The sequence below is a fragment of the Vidua macroura genome, chromosome 2 (assembly GCF_024509145.1).
Source record: "Vidua macroura isolate BioBank_ID:100142 chromosome 2, ASM2450914v1, whole genome shotgun sequence".
Classification (NCBI taxonomy): Eukaryota; Metazoa; Chordata; class Aves; order Passeriformes; family Viduidae; genus Vidua; species Vidua macroura.
The window spans coordinates 15,641,313-15,662,926 of NC_071572.1; the positions used below are offsets into that span (position 1 = coordinate 15,641,313).

At 40.4% G+C, this 21,614-nt stretch overlaps 1 protein-coding gene across 2 annotated transcripts in view; it reads left to right on the plus strand.

Annotated features, from left to right (window-relative positions):
• PHKA2 (phosphorylase kinase regulatory subunit alpha 2) overlaps positions 1-21,614 on the plus strand; it is a 45,496-nt gene that overhangs the window by 648 nt on the left and 23,234 nt on the right. For both annotated transcript variants that reach the window (XM_053971533.1, XM_053971534.1), the window contains exons 2-15: positions 4,678-4,836; positions 6,172-6,219; positions 6,698-6,866; positions 7,683-7,765; positions 8,378-8,458; positions 9,491-9,589; positions 9,971-10,117; positions 10,343-10,396; positions 10,959-11,081; positions 14,389-14,484; positions 15,853-15,960; positions 16,649-16,727; positions 18,148-18,282; positions 20,085-20,194. In XM_053971533.1, the coding sequence (XP_053827508.1) occupies positions 4,678-4,836; positions 6,172-6,219; positions 6,698-6,866; positions 7,683-7,765; positions 8,378-8,458; positions 9,491-9,589; positions 9,971-10,117; positions 10,343-10,396; positions 10,959-11,081; positions 14,389-14,484; positions 15,853-15,960; positions 16,649-16,727; positions 18,148-18,282; positions 20,085-20,194 (1,491 nt within the window). The remainder of the gene's footprint in view (positions 1-4,677; positions 4,837-6,171; positions 6,220-6,697; positions 6,867-7,682; positions 7,766-8,377; positions 8,459-9,490; positions 9,590-9,970; positions 10,118-10,342; positions 10,397-10,958; positions 11,082-14,388; positions 14,485-15,852; positions 15,961-16,648; positions 16,728-18,147; positions 18,283-20,084; positions 20,195-21,614) is intronic.

Here is a 21,614-nt window from a genome sequence, read left to right on the forward strand (position 1 = left end):
ACATGCACACACGGTAACAGCAGCATTCCGCCCCGGTGACATAAGCTCCGAGCAGGACTTTGTGCCGTGCCTGTCAGCACAGCGCGGTGTGGATCCCTGCGTGCTCCCCGCAGCACACAGGCGTGGCACATCCCAGAGCTTCCAGTCTCTTCTCCTGCTGTCCGCACTGCTGAGGCTCTGGAGCTGCACAGGCGAGCAGCGAAAGAACAAAAATAGCCGGGGTGGTTCCGGGAGGTTGTTGTGCACCTTGTGTTTTTTGGTCAGTACAGTGCTCTCTTCTTAGTGTGCTTGCTTTACCCAGGTGGGCACTGAGGACTCAGAAGGTGTTCAGCAGTGTCATGCTTTGGTTAAAACAATCCAGTATATAAAGATGACCAGCAGGTTTTTTTTTGCACAGATCAGTTACCAAATATGCTTTGTTGATGAAAGTTGCAAGAAACTGATAAGCAGTGAAAGAAGAGGCTGGGCCCCAAATGCACTTTGGTCAGTAAGATTTTTGTCACTGGCCATTGTTTTGAGCACAGGGTCCAAACACCTGTGAATTGGTGTTTGTGTACTAATTATTGTAGACTCAGTAGAAACAAATGCAAGAACCGGTATATGTGGCATACAAAGATAATTTTTGGCTCTTCCTGTGCTGGGGTGCAGGAGAAGCTTTTAGTTGTGTTCCCATCTCTGGCTTTTGTCCGCAAGATGACCTTGGGCAAGTCACTTTGGCTTCCAGTGCCTGCCTTGATTTCCTTGATAATAAGATGAGGATGCTTAGAACAGCTTCCATTAGGAGAAACATGGAGCCTCTGAGATTCAGAGCTCAAACATGCCCCATGAAAGCCTTGATGATATTAATATTTAACAATAGTAAAAAGGGTAAGTAAATGGTAATACAGGGCTTCATACTGCTGACCAAGAATTTTGTGATTGCTATTTAAAGCAATAGGATGAATATTCGTGACTGTGTATTGCCTTTTCCACTAAGGGCTCAATGTCTGGGAGAATTCAGAGGTGGGGAAAGGAGGTAAGTTTTCTTCTTTGTGTGGAAACCAATTCACAGGCTAGCAGCAAGGCAGAGGATCAGTGGTATCCCAAGAAGACCCAGAGAAATGCTCAAGGCACATTTCTAGATTTTAAAAATATATTTATTTATAGTCTTCCTATTTTTTTCACTGCAATAGTTTGAAAATGTTGTGTTCAGCCAGGTGCAGACATGCAGTTTTGGGCAAGTTAGGAAGGTCATCTTTGGAGGTCATCTTTGGGCCACATGCAACTGTGTCTTTCTTGGGAGCAGAAAGTCTGTGGCTAGATGGGCTTGGATGCTACTGCTTCACTGCTGTTGGTGCCTTCTTAGTGCCTCTCAGGGAAGTGAGTTTTAGCCATGGGTTTGCCCAGGAGCAGCATGGCAGAAGAACCAGAAGGTGTTTAAAATGCTTCTGAGGTGCCACTGCTCAGCAGGGGGTGATGTGTGACTGTGACCCTGCCCTCCACATCCAAGCTGTGGAGTGCAGCCTTGGCACATCAGCTGCTGTGCTCTGACAGAGGGCAGTGTCACGCTCACCTCTGTGAGGTGCAGCAAGGGCAACACGGACTGTGCACAGAGCATTGGGCTTTGATCAGGTGTTTAATACACCAGGAGCTAAGTTTTTCAGTAGCAGAAATTGATCTTGTGCTCATTCGAATTGCTCTAGATCAATGTGATTTTAGAGGCAATTTTTAATGCAGGATATCTCTGCTACCAGGTAGATGTGTTCAAATAACAGGTTCAACTGCACCAGGGCTGACAGTTTTCTCTGTGTGGCATCTTGACCTGATCTTGTCAGGATCAGGTCAATAGCAAACCTTTTCTGTTTTGCAGACCTTACATTGTCCTTGTCAGTCCCTGTAGCGTGCACAGTGATAGTTACCATCCTGTTAAAGGTTATAAAAGGAGGATGAGACCAGACTACTGGCTGTTGTCTGTGGGGGGCCTGCCATCTGTTGCATGTACCCCAAGGGACAGGGGTCAGAGGGATGCTTTGGTGCTGAAGCAGAGCAGACATTGAAAAGTACCACCAGAAGGATTTTCTCAGCAGGTTATTACACCTTTTAAATTGAATGACATAAGAAAAAAATGTGAATCTTAATATTAGGAAATAGTAAAACTTAACATCTATGTACATTTTAGGTATTGCTATGGTACCGTAAGTGAAAAGCATATGGACCTGATAAGGAAAGCTCATACCTTTATGGGTAACCCCAGCTGTATTATGGAATCATATTGGAAGGGACTCACAAGAATCATCAAATCCAGCTTCTGGTCCTGCACAGGACCATCCCCAAGACTCACTCACATCATGTTACAGCTGGTTTCACAAACAAATCTACAGGCTTTGCTAGAGCTACCTCAGTTTTCACCTCACAGACCAATGAGACAATCTCTTTAATTTGACCTTTCAGCAAGATGCTAAATTACTTGCTTTGCTGCTTTTGTTAGAACCCTACTGGTTTTGTGCCTGTCCTGCTGAAGTTCTTATTGACACCTCCTGCCATGTAGGAACTGATGTGTTTTTTTATTTGAGTTGTTGGGGGGCCTTTTTGTCTCCAGATTGATGGATAGATTTAAAAATAGGTTTGGGCACAATACATCAGTTTAAAGTCTTAGTCCAGCATGTCCCACCCCCAGTGCTCTTGGTGCTCTCAGTTGGCAGCCCATGGTGCTGATAAAATTCTTTGCTCTGTGGATCTTATGAGCGGGGTGATTTGCAGGATAAGACCTGCTAGTCTAATTAGCTATCACTGCATAGATGGAATGCTTGAAGTACCAGCTAAGCTAAAATCCCTTTGACATCAGGGGGATTAAGTGCACTCAGTGTTTCTGTGGGTTCTTTAGCACCTTGTAAACATTGTAGTTTTCATATGGTGCCAGCAGGTAACAGAAGAAAGTAATTGTAGTTTTTAAGAGAAAACACTTCTAAAAAAGCTGAAACAAAGACACTTAAAATATTAATCAGCATATTACATTGTTCTGCTAACATTCTGAATGTGCATAAGGAAAGATATTAATGTGTTGTCAGTTCATGAGAGCCAGCCCCAGTGCACCCCAAAAGCTGGGACCAACTTGTAGAGGAATCAAAGGCAGTGAAATGGTGATAGCTCCGCATGGATATGTTTAATACAACCTCTTGACGTAGACAAGTCCCTCCCTGGGAGCTGAGTAGTCTTTTAAAGTCTCAGATGGGCCATTACTCTGGGATTCCATTTTGATACACAGAGACATTTTTATTTTTCAACTGGCAGCTAGCCAGCATGGAGAGTAGGGAAAAATAAACCAAAATTATAATTTCTCAGACAGCAGAGTGAACTCTGTCAAGCCAGGGCTGCAGGTTAGTAGACATCTGTTGTCCTGCATTGGAGGGAGAGAAACAAAGTGTCCTCTATGTATGTGGTCTGCCTTTTGAGACCCTGAGTTTTGTCATGTGGGCACAGTGCTGATCTGGGACTTCTGTTACTCCTTGTTTGAATTTTCAAGACCAAAGAGAAGTTTTTTAAGCTGTTTGCATTCATATATGGTACTTTGCCCATCAAAGAGGTGAGTAGGGGTCCTTCAACAATTGCTGAGGCAGGGCTGTTGCAGTGGAACTTCCTTTCTACTCTGAGTGAGCCACTAAGCATTGCTGTATTAAACTATAACAATAGGGCTGACTGCCAGGTCATGTCTGTCAGGCTGTCACCCCTGTGCTGCTCACATGTAGAGACCTGGAAATTGTAACTAATGCCCCTCTCCCTCAAACCAGCTTTTTTAAAAATAATGAGTTGAGTGAATCAGTGTGTGGGAGAAATGAAAAATTGATGGATGTATCCTTTTAAATGTTACTTTTGTAAAAGTAGTCTTTAGTAGTCTTTGCCCCTTGTCACACCAGCCCCACCAACTGGTCTTCATTCACTGAAATTTTCTGTAAAGGCTTGATTTGATCGAAAGTTCTATTGACCTTTTGCCTCTTTGTCTCAAGAATGTACAGCCAAGAAAGATGGTCTAAAAAAAATTAAGGATAGTGAAGTGATGGGAATTAATGATGCAATGAAAAATTTAATGGAGTATTTGGGATGCTCTGCTTTTCAGACATTGCTGCTTTTCAATACCTTCACTTTTTTTTTCCTGTATGTTTTCCAAACGAGGATATAAAAAAGGTTTTACATTCATTTAGCTGTCATAAACAGAGTGGGCAGATATACAGAAATACTTCTTTAATCTCCTAGAAGATCACTAGTGGTTTTTTACTTTTTAAAGATTGTGCCACAGACCAGTTATATAGAGGAGCATATATCCCACACTCAATTTCTAGTGTTAAATCAGTACCTTCTTATCCTCATAAATATGTAAAATTTAAATTTCCATTTCCCTGATGTATTCTGAATTTCACTCAGTGACTCAGCTACTAATCCTTAGTGGATGAAGATGTCCAGCTGGATGCTGTAAGCTTTACAAGCTGAAGTGTTCAAATAAATTTTGCATTTCACTTGTGTGAGTTTGGGAAGGAAGGATGGGATCTCACTTCTGTTGTGAAATCATGAGCAGCCGCAGTGTGCACTTAGCATGAAATCATCTTTAGTTTGTTACCCTTTAATACAGAAAGAAGTGATGCTTCATAGCAGATGGGATTTGAGGTGGTAATGTTTGTTCTTTATTCTTTCTGCCATGGTTAGAACCCAGTGACGGGGCTGCTTTCAGCTGGGGCGGACCATAAGGATGCCTGGGTGCGGGACAACATCTACAGCATCCTGGCCGTGTGGGGGCTGGGAATGGCGTATCGGAAGAATGCAGACCGGGATGAGGATAAAGCCAAAGCCTACGAGCTCGAGCAGGTGCGTCAAGGCTCGGCATAAACCAGTTCCACTGTTTGGGATTTCTTACTGTAGTCTTTTTGAAGAGTGCATTTGCACTGCTGCTGTGTCTGGAATTTGGCAGGGTTTTCCCAGCTTGGAGTACACGTTCCAAAGACAGCAACATCCATGCAGTGTGTGGTGTGCAGTATCCCTGGCAACTTTATGGCAAGGAGGATTTGAAGAACTGGATGGCAGAGAGGCTAACATCTGAATTTCACTGCAAATGAAACAAAAATATGTAGAAATCAAACTTTATCAGTTGGCTGATTGTTGAAAATTAGGCTTCTGAGAGGTTTTGTGTCCCAATTTACAATTACTCTCTCTGATTAAACCTTGAGGTTCCGCATGACGTGTGTTGTGGTGCAGAAAATCAGGCTTAGGCTGCTTGGATCTTGCAGCAATTTATCTGCTAGACCATTCTTCCCTATAAAGAGAAGCATGCCATTTAAAGTAGAAGTCCTTGAAATGTGCACGGAGGTTGTACATGGGGTGTAGGTGTGTTTCATCACAGTGGAGAAGGTAACGATCTCCAGATTGATAAGTTCTGTGCTGGAGAATTGGAAGGGGACATAACTCACACAGTTAAATACTAAAATCTGCAGCTGGGAATGTGAGTATCAGAAATGAGAATGTCAACAGAGGTGGGTTAAATGTGAAGTGAGGGACTGTTGGTGTCCTGCTGTTGTTTTGGAGTCACTGGGTAAATTTTTTGCTGGTGTGTCCTACTCGAACCAGGGAGGTCCATGGTGACAGAATAACCTTAACTCAGTTTTCATGATCATATTTATATTTTGAGGCTATATTTTTGGGGTGAAAAGGTGGGGTTGATTATTTAGTGCACAATCTTGCACTTCTCTGCATTCACACTTACGGCCCTTTCTCTACGAGTCACTTGATTTTTGTTGTACTGTATAAAGAGTGGAAGAAGCTCTACAAGTTTCGCGGTCATGTCAATGTCCTGAAGTCACCTACCTATGTTCCCTAGATCTGTCATTCAAAAAATATAGTCTTAATATTCTTACAAGACATAGCATTCTTCTTACTTCCTTTAGCTTGGATAAAAGGACCGTGGAGAGTTGTTCCACTGTTTAGAGAGGACCTTTAGGAAAAGACTTCTCCTAGGTAGGGATGAAGGAATAAAATCTGATCAGTGTATTAAAAAAAAAAAAAGCATGCAAAACATTTTGGGCAAATACACATTCTTTTTTACCTTTGGCAGAACATTACTAGAGGGTGTGAACTTTGCCACTTTTGAATGTTGTTTGTAAGAGCTGATGAGGCTGAAAATGGCACTGGTATGTTTTGTTCCTGCAGAACGTTGTGAAGCTGATGCGGGGACTCTTGCAGTGCATGATGAGACAGGTAATGCCATAGGATTGAGTTAGTAGATGTATTTACATAGTGTTTCATGGAAGCGTGTAGTTCTTGTGTCTTCTGTGGAGTGACTTATTATGTGCAGATGATGGTGTGGGGAGTCTTCTTAAAACTCTTGAGCAAAACAGACCTTGCTTCCACTTCTTGTCCAAGTAACATTTTGAGAATGTGCTGGTAGCAAATCAGAGTTTTGCCTTTGCAAACTGATTTTCACCAAGATGGATGCCCCTAGTTTACATCTGAACTCAACAAGGTAATTTAATCATATTCTTTCCTGTAGAGATGTGGATTTAACTGGAGTCTAATGTCAGAGTTGTGTTTAAGCCCTCTGATCGACCAAAACTGAGTGAGGTAACAGGGTTAAGACCTCAAGATTCTCCTCACCTAAGGAAAGTTATTAACGTCAAAATCATTTGGAGAATTTCTTCCAAAATATTTCAGATTTGAGATTTGTGATGTTTTTTAGGTAGATAAGGTAGAGAAGTTCAAACGCACTCAGAGTACCAAAGACTGCCTCCATGCCAAGTATAACTCTGCAACTTGTGCCACGGTGGTTGGGGATGACCAGTGGGGGCATCTACAAGTGGATGCAACTTCCCTCTACCTGCTCTTCTTGGCACAGATGACTGCATCAGGTAAGCAGAAGATATTTTTGCCTTTTGTTGCAGCCTTTTCTATTCCAGCACTTATTTTAAAAGGAAAATAAAAATAGTAACCAGCTTCAAAGATCTTTACATAATTATTACTCAGAAGCAAGTCATGTTCCTCGGGAAAAAAAATATGCCTTACTTGGAATTTCTTGTTTATAGTAATTGGCAATGTCTGTGCCCTTAATCAAGGCACCAAATACATGAGATATTTAGAATCATGTCAGAGAAGTCTCTTGTTTAAAGACTTCATAGGGGACAACCATGTTTCTTCAGAGAGTGGCAACATTGAGTCAGGTGCACTGGTGCCATCAGTGTTTCTTCTCTTACTGGTGCTGCTTTATCTTGTGTTCTTCTTAATCGTACTCCTCCTGTGAGGATAAGGATTCGTTTCCTTACGTGTTTTTCTGTCCTTGAAGCCCCTTGCAATTGATCCCTGCAGAGCAGGCACCTGGTCATCTTGAAGGTTCCTAGGTAGAGCACTGAGCAGGCAGAGGGCTGGGGAGCTGCAGGAATTGGTATTCACTGTTCTGGAGAGCCAGAGCTGGCTCAGGTGCCTCTGCTTTTTACCCGTGGTCTGAGTGTGAGGTGGTTTTTGGTTGGTCTTTGAAACAGTCTGTGTTGGTGGGGTTTGAATATTTTGTCAGTAGGAAGTATTGAGGCTTCCTGCCTGACCTTTGGAAATGAGTTTTCTTTGATTTCAGTGGGCAGGGGTTGGTAGCAAATAAAAGCATGAAACTCACTGTAGATTAGCTATTGCGGTTCTGATATAATGTAATTATTCTCTTTCCATCTTTTGATCAGGGCTACGTATTATCTTCACCCTTGATGAAGTTACCTTTATCCAGAATCTTGTTTTTTACATAGAAGCTGCCTACAAAGTTGCTGTAAGTAGTTATTTATATGTAAATGATCTAAACACTGCTCAGATCAGGTGTGGGTGGAAAATTACTTATTGCTGGAGAAGTAAAATAGGGACTTGTTTTTTCCACAAGAAGATATCAGAACCTGTCAGTAATTTACAGTGCAAGCAGCATCTTTGGAGATGTTGGGAGGGCTGTGGAGGATTTACTGCTGCGTGGGTGAGGTATACTTGTTCTATCATAATAATAGGGGGTTTTATTGATAATTAATAATATTTCCTGATGTCTAATTATAAGCCTTGTAGGCCTTTCTAGAAAGGGCAGGTTGTTACCAAACCAAGTTGAAGGGACATGCACAGGAGGAGGGATAAAGGGCTTTGTGTGTTCTGTGAAGGCAGTGATTTGTGACTGTACATGTGATCCTGCTGGGGTTGTACTTTTATGTGCTTCTTTTCAAACATGAGGAGGGTCTCTTTTGAGACTTGGAGCCCCTTTTTACTTTTTTTTTTTTTTTTTTTTTTGAAGGTAAATAATAAACTAATTTCATGTAGGGACGGGGATTTGTTGTGGGACAGGGGCCAAAATGTTGCTTTTGTATATAATTGTACCATTTTTTTCTTGATGATGTTGTTGCAGGATTATGGAATTTGGGAACGTGGTGATAAGACAAACCAAGGAATTCCTGAACTGAACGCGAGCTCCGTAGGGATGGCCAAAGTGAGAATGTCTTCTTGACACCTCCTTCATGGCTGCTGTGTTATGCTTAAGGGCTCTGACAAACCTGATCACTTCCTTTGTATGGTCTTCTTGGCCACTGCAATAGTTAGCTGATTGTATAAGAATTTCTGTTTAGGTGTGAATATTTTTTAGTGTGAAATCTTTGTGATAATGGCTGTCATTAAAGGGCCTCAGCACTGTTGTTCCAGGGATTGCAAGAAGGGTACCAGATTAATTGAACCATGAATCTTACAGATTCATGAGATGCAGTCTTATAAAGTGGCCTCTGGTCTTCTTTCCCTCCTCCTTAATTCTTCAGCCTCAATGTCATATGTGTTGTCACAGTAAGATTAAGTCAGATGTAAATTCTAAAAAACAGCAGAATATCAGTTTAAGAAATTTTCTACAAGTAGTAGTTTAGAGAGAAAAATAAATGAAGATATACCTAAAAGAAAGTGGATATTTCTGGTTCCCTCATTGCTCAACGTCACAGAGGTACTAAATGAAGCTCAGAAGGCCATAAATGTAAATGTGTCATTGACAACAACCTTGTTACATGGTGTCTGAGGGACAGACAGAAGACAAAAATCATTAAGGTTAAAGGTGTATTTGCCTTTCAGCAAGATTTGTTAGATCTTGTGTGCACTGCAAGAGGGAGACACTGCTGGTCTTGGCCCCACACTGATAAAGGAGGCTATTTTGGAATATAGGGCAGGACAAGCATTTTTTACCAAGTATGTCAATATTTAGATGATATCTCTCTGGAAACTCAGCTCCCAAATTTTTTGCATTGCCTTTAAATTGTGGGAAGGATCACCAGTACATCAGTCCTCTATCCTACTAGTTGAAAATCAGAAATAGTTACTTTTTCTAAAATATTGCCAAGCTTCCCTTTAAAGATGAAAAAAATGTCAGTGGGGTAAACTGCTGTCTTATGTAATTTTTTTCAGAGGTTAAGTACAGGTGCTAGGGTGTATACTTGTTTTAAAAGGTATTTATTGATTTTGAGTTGTGGTTTGGTTTTCTTTGAAGGCTGCTTTGGAAGCAATTGATGAACTAGATCTTTTTGGAGCTCATGGAGGACACAAATCAGTGATTCATGTTCTTCCTGATGAAGTGGAACACTGTCAGGTAAAAATTAGTCTGCTCTTTGCTTTACTAGGGGAAAACCTAGCACCCTCTCCTCTTTTTTTTAAATGAAATGTTGATTAATTAAGCCAAGAATTTAATATAATAAGGAAGATATATATATGTAAGATTATATACTTATATGTATGTAAGATAATAAGGAAGATATACTTCTATATGGCTTCAGGCTATGCTGCTCACCCTGTTTCTAGTAGATCATGTGCAACTGAATAGGGTGAGGCATTCTCATTCTAACTCAGTTAAAAATAACTGCACACACTTCTCCGTCAGTTTGCAAATAGTGTAGTCTCATTTGCACTTGACATACCTTTTGAAGTTGGCAAATTGTTTTACATCCCTCTCTCCTGTTCTTGTTTTGCTCAGTCTATTCTGTATTCCATGTTGCCAAGGGCATCTACGTCGAAGGAGATAGATGCTGGCCTTCTGTCTATTATTTCTTACCCAGCTTTTGCAGTGGAGGATGTAAACCTTGTTAATGTGACCAAGAGTGAAATCATATCCAAATTGCAGGTAAGGATTTACTTTATTTTTCTTTTCCAAAAAGAGAAGCAGAACCTCTTTCTAAACCAAAAATCCTAATTAAACAAGGGTTGCCAGGCTGGTTCATCTGTGCATGAAGAGAGGGAGGAAGATCCCTAAGTGACCCATAAAACTCAGCACACACCTTTATGCTGATATTAGTCTATGAGGAAGAAGTGTATGGGAAATTTTCTACAATGTTGTCTGTTTTTACAGGGCCGCTATGGCTGCTGTCGCTTTCTCCGAGATGGTTACAAGACTCCCAGAGAGGTACTTCTGATGTATATTTATGATGTATATTTTCAGTAAGCATATGGGAATATTTTTTCTCTTAAAACATATTTTGTTTTATTTACATGAAGGGGTGAAATTCTCCATCACTGCTAAGACATCTTAGTGGATTTGGGGGTAATCCAGGTATCCACCCTGGAAAGGACACATATTTGAGGGAGGCTAAGGGTTTAAAAAACAGTTATTAAGGACAGAACTTAATTCATAATTCTGTAAGAAATTAACCATTAGATATACTTATGGTGTCTAAAATGAAGTGGTATCTCTGAAATATCCCAGAATATCTTTGAACTGAGGCAGAGCCACAATCGTTTGGGAGACACTTAGATCCCAAGACTAGGAAAGATCAATTTGTCTAGAGAACCGTTAAATGAGTTTGAGAGTGAATGTGACAAAGAAGTCAAGAGACTGCATGGAAATTATTTCTGGTGAGTTTATTGGTTTCTATGTTATAATTTGTATAAAATAGGCTACCATTATGATTGGAATATAAGTGACTAATTTAGCACTGTGACTAAATGAGTGTGGTTGAATTTTTTAGGATCCAAGCAGGCTGCACTATGATCCTGCTGAGCTCAAGCTCTTTGAGAATATTGAATGTGAGTGGCCAGTATTCTGGACATACTTCCTAATTGATGGAATATTTAATGAGGACAAGATCCAGGTGAGGAAAGAAGAAATTGCTTTCAAATTGCAAAACCATTTACCCACGGTATTTTGTAACTTGGTTCCATGTTTGTTTTGGGTATTATTTAGATACCCCATTAGCAGAGTGGAATAGTCTTCAGCCAATTTCACCTTCCTGGGGAGTTCATGACATGGTAGAGGCAGCAGGGTTGTGCCTGGTTGCCCTCTCCCTACCAGGTTGAGTGGTTCTATTAGCTAGGGTGGTATACCTGGGCTAAACAGGGTTTATTTTGCTGGTTTTGTCTTATCACCAACCTTGATGCCCCTTTCACAATTACTTCAGGATGAGACAAGCTTCCTTTTCCCCAACCTCTCTGGCTTAGCTGCTGAGAACAAGATTTGTAGTACTTTCAGTCTTTTTGTACATCCAGAGAGATTTGAGACTGGCTTATGTGGGGCAATTTCATTTGCAGTAGATTCCCAAGTAACTTCATGCTATTACTGTGCCAGACATCCAGTGGTCAGTGGAACTAAATTGACTGTAGCCCTCCAAAGGTTATGGTGGCACCTGGGGGGTATTGGTAAGTTAAACAGCAGCAAGTAGCCAGGACTAAATTCATTCATATCAGAACTTTTGCAGTTTGGTAGCTTGAAAGAAATTTAAAATATATGTGATTTAAAATTGCCTAGTTTGCAGAGGGATAGGAGATTGCTGAGCTCCTTTAGAAATTGAAATGTCATCAGAAACAATTCAGAGAATTTCAGACCAAAAAGCCCTCTTTCTGTATCAGATGTTGCAAATCAAGTGAAATTTCTTCTGGTGCTAGACACATAGAATGTTTTCCTGAACACAGTAAAAGTAATCTGGCAAAGAGAGAAATGGCATTATTTTGTGAGGGGAAAAGTCAGAAAGTTTACTGAAACTTCAGTCCAGCCAATAAAATACCACTTCCTGAAGCAGTCTCTAGACCTTAGTTGGATTATCTGGGACAGTATGTACCTGGTTGTGTTTTTTTTTTTTTTGGTGTGCAGATGGACTGTTCTAGGGCATGGTCAGGGCAATTGCTCCTAGTTTCCACTGTTTAAACATAGTTGAATGAGTCACTGACACACTCAGGTGAGTGTCTAGTCCCCACTGCAAACAAATGGTTTTGCTAGAAAAATAAGCACCCTGAGGATTCAAAAAAAGTGGAGTGGGACAGGATGTGGGAAAATATCAGTGTATGTGAACCTGTGGGTACTTTACTTTGAGTAATCCACTGTACTCAAGAATAGCAGAAAAAGGATTTCTGAGGCAGATGCTGGTAGTGCTTGAAAAATTTCCGTCTAAGTAAAAACTTGGATTGGATAGTTAATAAAGGGAACAAAGTAAGGAATCTGGTAAAAAGAAAATTCATTGCACATTTTTATCAGTCTGTTATTCCTATTCTTGATATGTTGTCTAATATCACAAGAACAAGAGGATTTGCTATAGATATTTTTAAACATTTAAATCTGTTTAACCTTTCCTTGTGACAAAATTTTAATCAAATAAGTTAAGAGAAACTGACTTCCCAGTCCTGCTAAATGGAATTCAGTAAGCCACAGACAAATGTTTATGGCATACAGCTAACAGTTCATACACCTTATACTCTGACAGATACTGGCAGTCTGATGTCTGTGTCACTGCACTGTCATCCATTGAAAATTACTTGTAGGATCTGTTTCAGTGACTTCTTGTGCTGGTTTTGCATTGGAGCCATTCACAGAAGTGACTTTCTAAGAAAAGCTGCTAGCAGTTTCCTCTGTGTCTGACAAAAAACCTTAGCTTTGAGAATTGACAGTCTGTTAAACCACTGAGAAAGCTGGACACACCTCTGTGAATACACATGGTGAAGACTAAAAAATCCCGGGAAGCCCCTTTTTCCTTCCGGCCTGAGAGCAGGTAGCAAGGCTGGCCTGGCCCCCCATCTCAGCTGGGCCGGGCTGGGCTGGGTGGGCTCTGCCACAGGGCTGGGCCCCATCGGCTGCCTGTAAGGGGGAGGGGAGGCCATTGGCCCTCAGCATGCTGCAGCTGAGCCCTGGCCTGGCTGCTGAGATCCTAGCTGCTCCCTACTCCAGTCGCAAGCTATCCATCTGCAGGTCCCAGGCAAGATGTTAACTCTTTCAGTGCACAGATGCAACTTGCAGACCTTCAATCCTCGCTTGGGTGAGAGAAAAGGACAGAGTGAGAACATGTAGAGGAACAACATGAAGACACCAAAGTCAGTGAAGAAAGAGCCAAGTCCCAGATGGGAGGGATGAGGAGATGCCTTGATCTCCGCTCTTTCAGGGGCTGAAATCCTCTTGTAAAGCTATGGAGAAGAATGTAATTGATACATCGGACTCTTTTTCCCTGTAACTCCTTGAAAGTATGGGGAGATTGAGTGTTCAAACTGTAGATATGAGCAAATGCCTCTATGCTAAAGTAAGCAAATGTTGAAGTAGCTGTGATCCCATGAGGTGTTTGAACAGAGAGAGAGAAGAGTGATGAAGACCCTTTGCCCTGGGGTCAAAGAGGACTTCTCAGATATGAAGATGATCTCAGAGATAGATAAAGAGAACCTTTGCTCTTGAACAGCTCATCCTTATACTAGTACACCATAAGTTGACATGGCCCATAAACACAGCTGTTGGAAAAGCTGTAAAAAATGGGAGGGACTTCACAATTGCAGATTTCCAGGCAACTGCTGTTCGTGGAAGTTAAAAGCCACAAGAGAACTGTTTTCTTGTGGATAAGCCTCCATAAATTGACAATAGGGACTCCTCTCCCTAAGTGAACTGAAGAAAGACTATTCTAGAAGTGATAAACTGATTGAATTGTTTCTGTACATTGTTAGTGGGGAAAAGAAACGATGTAGGGGGGAGAAGTGTTCTAAAGGTTTTATTCTGATCCTTATTATTCTTTATTTTAGTTACTGTTAATAAAGTTTTCTTTATACCCTTTTTAAAGTTTTGAGCCTGCTTTGCCTTCCTTCTAATCCTATCTTACAGCAGGAAATGATTAAGTATATTCTAATGGGTACACTGGTGCTTGGCCAGTGCTAGACCCACCACACTTCTCAGTAGGAATATATTGGAAGTTTTGTAGCAATGTGTTACAGTTTGAAGACGAGTGTTCGTGTTTCTGATAACACTGAGATGCTGGAACAGTCTCTGATAATTTGAACCCTGTTCTTCCATCAGCAAGTCATGATTCCTCCACTTCTTTTTTCTTTTTTAAATATATTAACTTTCAGTAAAAAAGTACTGCTCAAAAGTACTTTATTATTTGTGTTTTGCTGACTGTAATGTGAATTCTCACTCTCTTTTAAAAATAATTCCAGGTACAAGAGTACAGAGAGGCTCTGGAAGGAATACTTATAAGAGAGAAGAATGGATTAGTGCTAATGCCTGAACTATATGCAGTCCCTCCAGAAAAGGTATTGCGCAAAGGCAGTGTCCACTTCAGTATGCAAAGTAGAGAGAGTGAGAGGAATGTCAGTCTTAGTTTTTCTGCGTCTGATGAATCTAAACCAGCAATAAAAAAGACTATTGCACATTATTTTAAAAAGTAAGAGAGCTCTCACAGCTCCTGTTGAGAAATGGTAAACTTTAGGCTTCCAGTGGTCACATTTTTCACTTGTAAATTGTCTGTGGAAATATCACAGCAGGTCTAAAATTTTACATCCTTAGAGCAAGACATATATTTAAGAAGTGCTGATACTGGCTTAGAAGCTGAAGCTCAAAGAAGAAATAAAGCATAGACTGTCCTGCCTGTCTAGTCTGTTGATTGATTGTGCTGCCCTTTTCCAGACCATGTACGGGAGACAGGTTTCAAATGGATTAGGATTTGGGCTGGGATTTTGGGTTGGGTATTTTCCCCCACCTTTGTTGTTACTGTTTATCTCATTCTCCCGTTGTGACAGAGAAATTCAGACGAGCTTATGTGCTCTTCCATGCTATTTGCCTTTGTATCCCTCCCTGCCAACTTCTTCTCCCACTCCAGACTTCTCAGCCCTCACTCACTAAGGGTGTGGAGCCTCCTGGGTTGGTCTGAGTTGCTCAGCCGACAGCTGATGCCTTGCTCGCAGATCTGAGGTGGAAACTGAATTGCCTTCCTAGTGGGAACAAGCGTGTAAGAGTCCAGAGCCTTCTTGTGAATTTTGATATGATGATAATGATCCAAAAAACATGCTGCATCAACAGGGTAGATTTTGTCTGTCTATAAAAGAAATATGAAATGGCTGCCTGAAGATGTAAACTGGGAGGGTTTTTGCCCTGCCCTCAATAGATCTGTATACTGCAAAATTAAGGCAGTTTTTCTAAATTAGTAAGTCTACTCTTAATTTTTCTATTGACCATCCTTGCTAACACAGGAAAGGTAGAATAATCTTAATATTGGAAAGCACCTTTGCCTCAGAAAGCTGGGTAGACATCAGTGAAGTTAAAGCATCATCTTGGAAGGTGTTGGAAAGCAGACACCCAGTTACCTATGCTCAACCCAGAGGGAAGGCAGCAAAGGCATGGTGAGAAGAAAGTGGAAGAGCTAATACCAAAGCTATAATTGCATGCAGAGTCCCCATTCATGCTCCAGCTTTGAAGGGTGGGAAGAAGTAGAAAAAGGAAGTATAGTTCTTGTCCCAGAAAATGTGTAGCCTTAGAAGTGAATCCACAACATCTCTCTATCAGTAGTAAGGGCAGGCTTGAAAGGGTTGATGTTAGACTATGATGTCTGCAAATACTTACATGTTATTGATTGTTCTTCACAACTTTAGGGTAATTTTTCTTGCTTATGTATTTGTTTTCAGGTGGACGAGGAGTATGAAAATCCTCACTCGGTGGATCGTGTTCCAATGGGAAAGTTGCCCCATCTTTGGGGCCAATCATTGTATGTCCTGAGCTGCCTGTTAGCAGAGGTAATTACTCCTTGCATAGTAGATAAACTTGTATTTCATTTTGCTTGAGATGGCTTGGGCTTTAAGTACAGTTTGGTTAACAGGTAGAGGACAGTGTGTTTTCCAGTAGAAACATGCACATGAACCATCAAAGGATGACTAAGCTTTCAGGACTCTTTTTTTTTTTATATATAGCTAAGCAATTGTCTGTTTCTAATCAAGCTGAGTAAGTTGTCACATGGTCTGGAATATGGTTAGAATAGAGGAGTATGCCCAGGCTGACTTGGCCGTTCCAGAGCCAGGATTTTGGGCCATTTCAACTTTACTAGGCTATTTCTTGCTCTATGGCATGAGGTACTTACTAGTCAGATGCATTAAAGTCAGCCTAGTTAAAAGAACCACAAATATTTCAGTGAAGCTACAAAAAAAATCACTTTCCTGGTGAAATTATGTCAGTTGCTGTAACTCTGAAATAGGAATTCTGAATGCAGATTGTATCAGTCAGAACCATTTTCTTGTTCCAAAAATTATTGCAGCCATTGTTTTTATTGAATGTACTACTTAGTGGACAGGGTAGACAAACCACGCTTTAAGTCCTGCTGTCCTGAAAAAATACAAAAATTAGTTAGGATTTATTCTATGTGTCAGAAGCCTTTTGCTTAAATTCTGTTGGTTTCCTTCTTCTTTCTTTCTTTTCCATTTGTTCTAGGGATTTCTTGCTGCAGGTGAAATTGATCCATTAAACAGGAGATTTTCCACAGGATTTAAACCTGATGTTGTGGTACAAGGTGAGGGAATTCTGTGTACATTCTGTGAGAATTGAATCATGTGGTGGCAAATTCCCTGTGTACAGGAGAGATGAAAGCTGTGTTTAAAAATAATGTGGAATTTTTTTGCATGGGGCATAGATGCTTTGATGACACTGTGAGAAGGAGAAAGAGTTTGTTTGCCTAGCTGCCTTTTTCCAGGAGGGAAGATTGGGTTTAAGACACTTTTAAAAAAAATTGTTAACATTTTAAGACTTGTCTGGAATTGGAGAGTAGCAAACTTAATCTTATAGCGAAAATGAGAATCTTGGCAGCTTCTAGAAAGAAGAAGCAGGACTGACAGGAGATGGATCAGGGTAATCAGGTTTCATGTAGCCCCTTTTCAGAGGAACCAGAGAGCACTGAGTGTGGAGGATCCCTGTACACAGAGGTGAGGCAGCCAGAGTTACCAGCTTTTGGCTGCTGCAGGGAGTGGCCTCTTTAGTTTGTGCAAGAGCAGCCAAAACCAGAAATTAAGTAGAGAGCAAACACCAGCAGATCAGGTCTTAAAGACTTTTCCAGTGCCTGGACCACACTGAAAGAGCAACCAGCTCTTTATCAGGAGCAGCCGTTGTCAAGGATCCTGTGACCTGGGCTGGTGCTTGTTTACCCCCTGTTGGTGCCTCATGGGGGTAGCATTTCATTATTCTGAAGTGCTTAATTTCCAATAGAAATAGAAGTGCTTGCTTATTTTTAGCATTCTTTGGCAAGTATTCACAATACAATGAAGAATACTGCATTACTAGTCCCAAATCAATCAGCCACTTACCATGGGCAAAACCTCAAGTGGGACAAGAGATGGGTTCTGGGCCTGGATTGTAAATTCCTCTCATTAGGGAATTTTTTTTTCTCCTGACCTCTGCCATTTTGTGTCCTCCGAAATATGTATTGCTATACAGCACCTGCTCCCCAGTGACTTGGCTGCATTGTTGTAGTGTGCTGTGTTAAAAGAACAAAGATTTTCAAGTCATGTTTCCTTTTGTTCTATGGGGGAAAGCCCTAAAAGAGACTCTTTTCTAAAAAAGACTGTGTGATCCAAACTAGTGGTACTCAAATAAATCAGAAGTAACTGATTAAATCCCCAGGAACCTGCTTTAACCTCAGCAGTTCTGACCCTGCTTTGAGTAGGAGGTTTGAGTAGAGACCTCAGAGGACTCTTCTGACCACCACTGTCATCCAAAGCGGACAGGAATGGCAAGAAATACTGAGAAACATAAAATTAAAATCTGTCAGGTGCCCTATTGCAATCCCTTTTGATTTGATGAATCCATAAATTAAGAAAAAAGTGACGTCTTCGTGCCTTTTCAGTTAGCTAAACGCATTTGTTGAGAGGTGACAGTAGAGACAGTTAAAAAGTGTAGAGCATTGGTTTTTACTTGTGTTTTTGTTTTCTGTTACACAGTGACTGTTTTGGCAGAATCTAATCAAATTAAGAATCTGTTGCAAGACCGTGGAATCAATGTTCAGAGCATCGCTGATATCCATCCACTCAGGGTGCAGCCAGCTCGCATCCTCAGCAACCTCTACACCATGCTGGGTAAGTATTTCAACATGGAAGCCTCTCTACTGCCAGGCAAGGTATTTTTTTAAGAAGCTTAACCAACTTAGAACTTCTGTCTTTAATAAGGAACTCAAAGAGGTGGAAAAATTACCTCGTTAGAAATGGTGGAGAAAATACAAGTTTCCTTGTGCCATTGGAGTTAGACAAAAACTGAGTCTTCATTTGTCCTCCAGATACTACTTCCACAGAGAAACTGGTTTTTGAAAAAATGCCTGGTAAAACACAGAAGAAAAAAATCAAGTATTTTTCCTTCAAGAAGTCATTTGAGCCTGGAAACTGGGCAGTATGATTTTTATCTTCTGAGCAGGCAGTCTGGGAAGTTTTCTGCTCCAAATCAGGGAAGCTTTGCTGCTATCAGGGCATCTTTGGGCTGTCAGGTTCTTGCTAAAGTTCCTTCCAACCCAGAGCTGAGATAAGCTGCAACAGAGGCTCTCTGTCTCTGTTGCAAACCCAGAAGCCTTTAGGGCTTTTCTAAACACAGGACTTTAAATACATTCCAGTTCCTCAGCAGTGGCTCTCAAGTCCTGTTTTCTTCAGAGCCTGAATTGACTTAAATAAATGCTCCAAAGCTCTGACTGGTTCTAGTTGTTAAGTTTTTTATAACTGGTTCTTGATAATCCTTGCTGGAATTATTTGGGTCTTGGTGGAAAGTTTGTTACATGTATTCCCAATTTAATTTAGTTTTACTTCTTCAGGCATGCCAACAACTCATGACTCAAAATTGTGGATACTGCTATAAAATAAAATTGAGGTAGGGTGACTCAGCATCGGTAGATTCCTCTGCTGTCTGGACAAGGGGAGCTGTATCCTGCTTCTCTGTCAGTCTGGAGCACATTCCCATGGCAATTGGGTTACAGATAATGCTGAGGCTTCTCATGGGGTGAACATTTTTTTGTTGTGGCGTTTTTTTTTTTTTTCCTAAGTTTTTTTGTTTTAACAGTTTAACAGGAAGCTTTTTTTTGAATAATTCAAAGTAATGGGGCCTCCAGATAAATTTTAGGAACTATGCCCTTTACACAGAGAAAGTGTATATGTTGCTTCTGCAAAAGAATCTGGCTCTTCATCTCAAAGTTCTTTAAAAAAAATGAACTATTTGCAGGGCTTTGCTGAGGCTTACATTTATTTTATTATAATTCATAATAGCTTTCTTTCACTAGTGGGGGAGTGTAAGTAGGATGATTTGATACATAGTTTTTAACAGTGACTTCTTTGGGAATGTTCAAAGTAGTATTTTTTCCGGCAGGTGATTGTTTGGTTTTTATGCCTTGTCAGAAAGATTCAAGTCAGCTGCTGGTGCAAAGGTTGTAGTGTGGATCATTTGCTAATAAGCTCTACTGAGAAAAGTGAAGCTTATTAAAGCCTGATGAAAATCTTTTGTTTGTATTTGATGTACTTTGATTTAGCCTGCAGCCATGAGTTTTTAAGGTCCTGTATTTGAAAACACTGGAATTTCTGGGTTATGTTGATGGCCTTGTTTTCTGTAATATCACATCTCATGCCTTTCTTGGTGGGGAAGCTTTGGGTGCTGAGCAATTACTGTAATTATAAGACCAAATCCATGGCTAGTGAAGCCAAAATTTTAATTTTTAATCAGGCCTTTGAAGGACTGATTATCATATTGCTGCTTGCTACGAAACCAGTTTGTAGCCTTACACTCTATTACTGGTTTTCTGCCTTACTGGTATTAGTGGAGTAAATTTTCCTGTCTAAAGTAGTTATTTTGGAAAACAACACAGAAAATATTAGCTGAGATTCTTTTCTTTCTCTTTCCTTTCCAGGCCGGAACAAGAACATGAAATTAAGTGGCCGACCACACCGACACATAGGAGTGTTGGGCACCTCCAAGCTCTATGTGATAAGAAATCAAATATTTGCTTTTACCCCTCAGGTAAGCATGTAAAGCTGGCAGGAAAATCACTCCTTTTTAATGGTGAATCATTAGTGAAGCACTTTGCTTTTCCCTGGTGTCATTGTACCTTAGGTAGAACGGAGCTGAAACGGCAGTCGTGCTTTATTTTGTAAGATTTTTAAGAGTATGGGATGATCAGCATGGTAGAACTGCTGATAAATCTCTTTTCCATCATACAGAGTCTGGTTTCTTTGGCTTCTGGCTTAGGAGAACACAGCGAATCAATAGTACAAAGTTGTTACTGATCTCTGCCCACATCAACATTCTAATCAATGAAATAGTTTCTTCAGAAATAGATCACTTAATAGATCTTTTTATCAATTGCTTTGATGAAAAATGTAGTACCACATAAGTGTGCCAAATACTGTAACCCCTAGGAGGTGAAGGTGTGATCTTTTCATTAGGTTGTTGAAAGGGTAGTAATGCTGAGAAATGGATGTTCTGTCTTTTTTTTTCTCTTTAGTGTGTTTTTTCAATGTTGCTGAAAGTTTGGATCCTCATAGAATTAATGGCTCCTACTGAATGAAATGCAACATTTAATGCATTTAATGAAATGCAACACTCTTATTTCAAGAGAATTATTCCAGCAGTTGGTACAAGATGGCCAGGGAGTCCCCTGCTCCAAGCATGTACAACTGATGCAAGATAAAAAATGCATCCACCTTTCTAAACAGATGTTTGACTAATGAAGTCTTTAAACTCCAGATGAAGGCATTCAATGGACTCTGTAGAAGATTTCTGTACTGCTTCATATTGTCCAAACAAATGAGATTTACTGCAAAAAATACAGATCCTTTCTCATTCTTTCCAATGTCAATTGATCACAAGCAGCTTTATAAAATGTTAGTTGTTGTGTTACTTCCCTGTACCACTTTTCACTTTTGCAAATAAGGGGAAAATTCCTCAGAGATGTGATTTTTTTCCAAAATACTTCTTAGTTCACATCTTACTATGTAAGTAGGTCCCAATATTCCTGCTAAAATCTTGTCATGTATCAAATAAGCACATTCCAAAACGGCATTTATCTTTACATTATCAACACAGTGACAGTTCCTGCTTATTCCATGTTTTACTGAAACCTCCATAACATTTTCCATTGTACTTTGAAGCCAGACACTTTCCTGACTTTTTTTTTTTTTTGAGGTGGATGGAGTTAATATTTAATGTCACCTTCCTAAGGTTAGCAATTAAATAATCTTGTTGATCTTGACTAGTGTCCACAAATTTTGTCATTTTGTCATTTGTATTTCATTCTCTTTTCTAGTGAAAACATTGATTAGGTGTGGGGCAAAGGCTAACTTCATTCAGATATAGTAATTCTGGAAAAATGGTTAATAACTACCTTTTGAGAACAATTTTAAAAGGAAGTCAGATCAGCTTACTAGTGTGAAAATTTGCA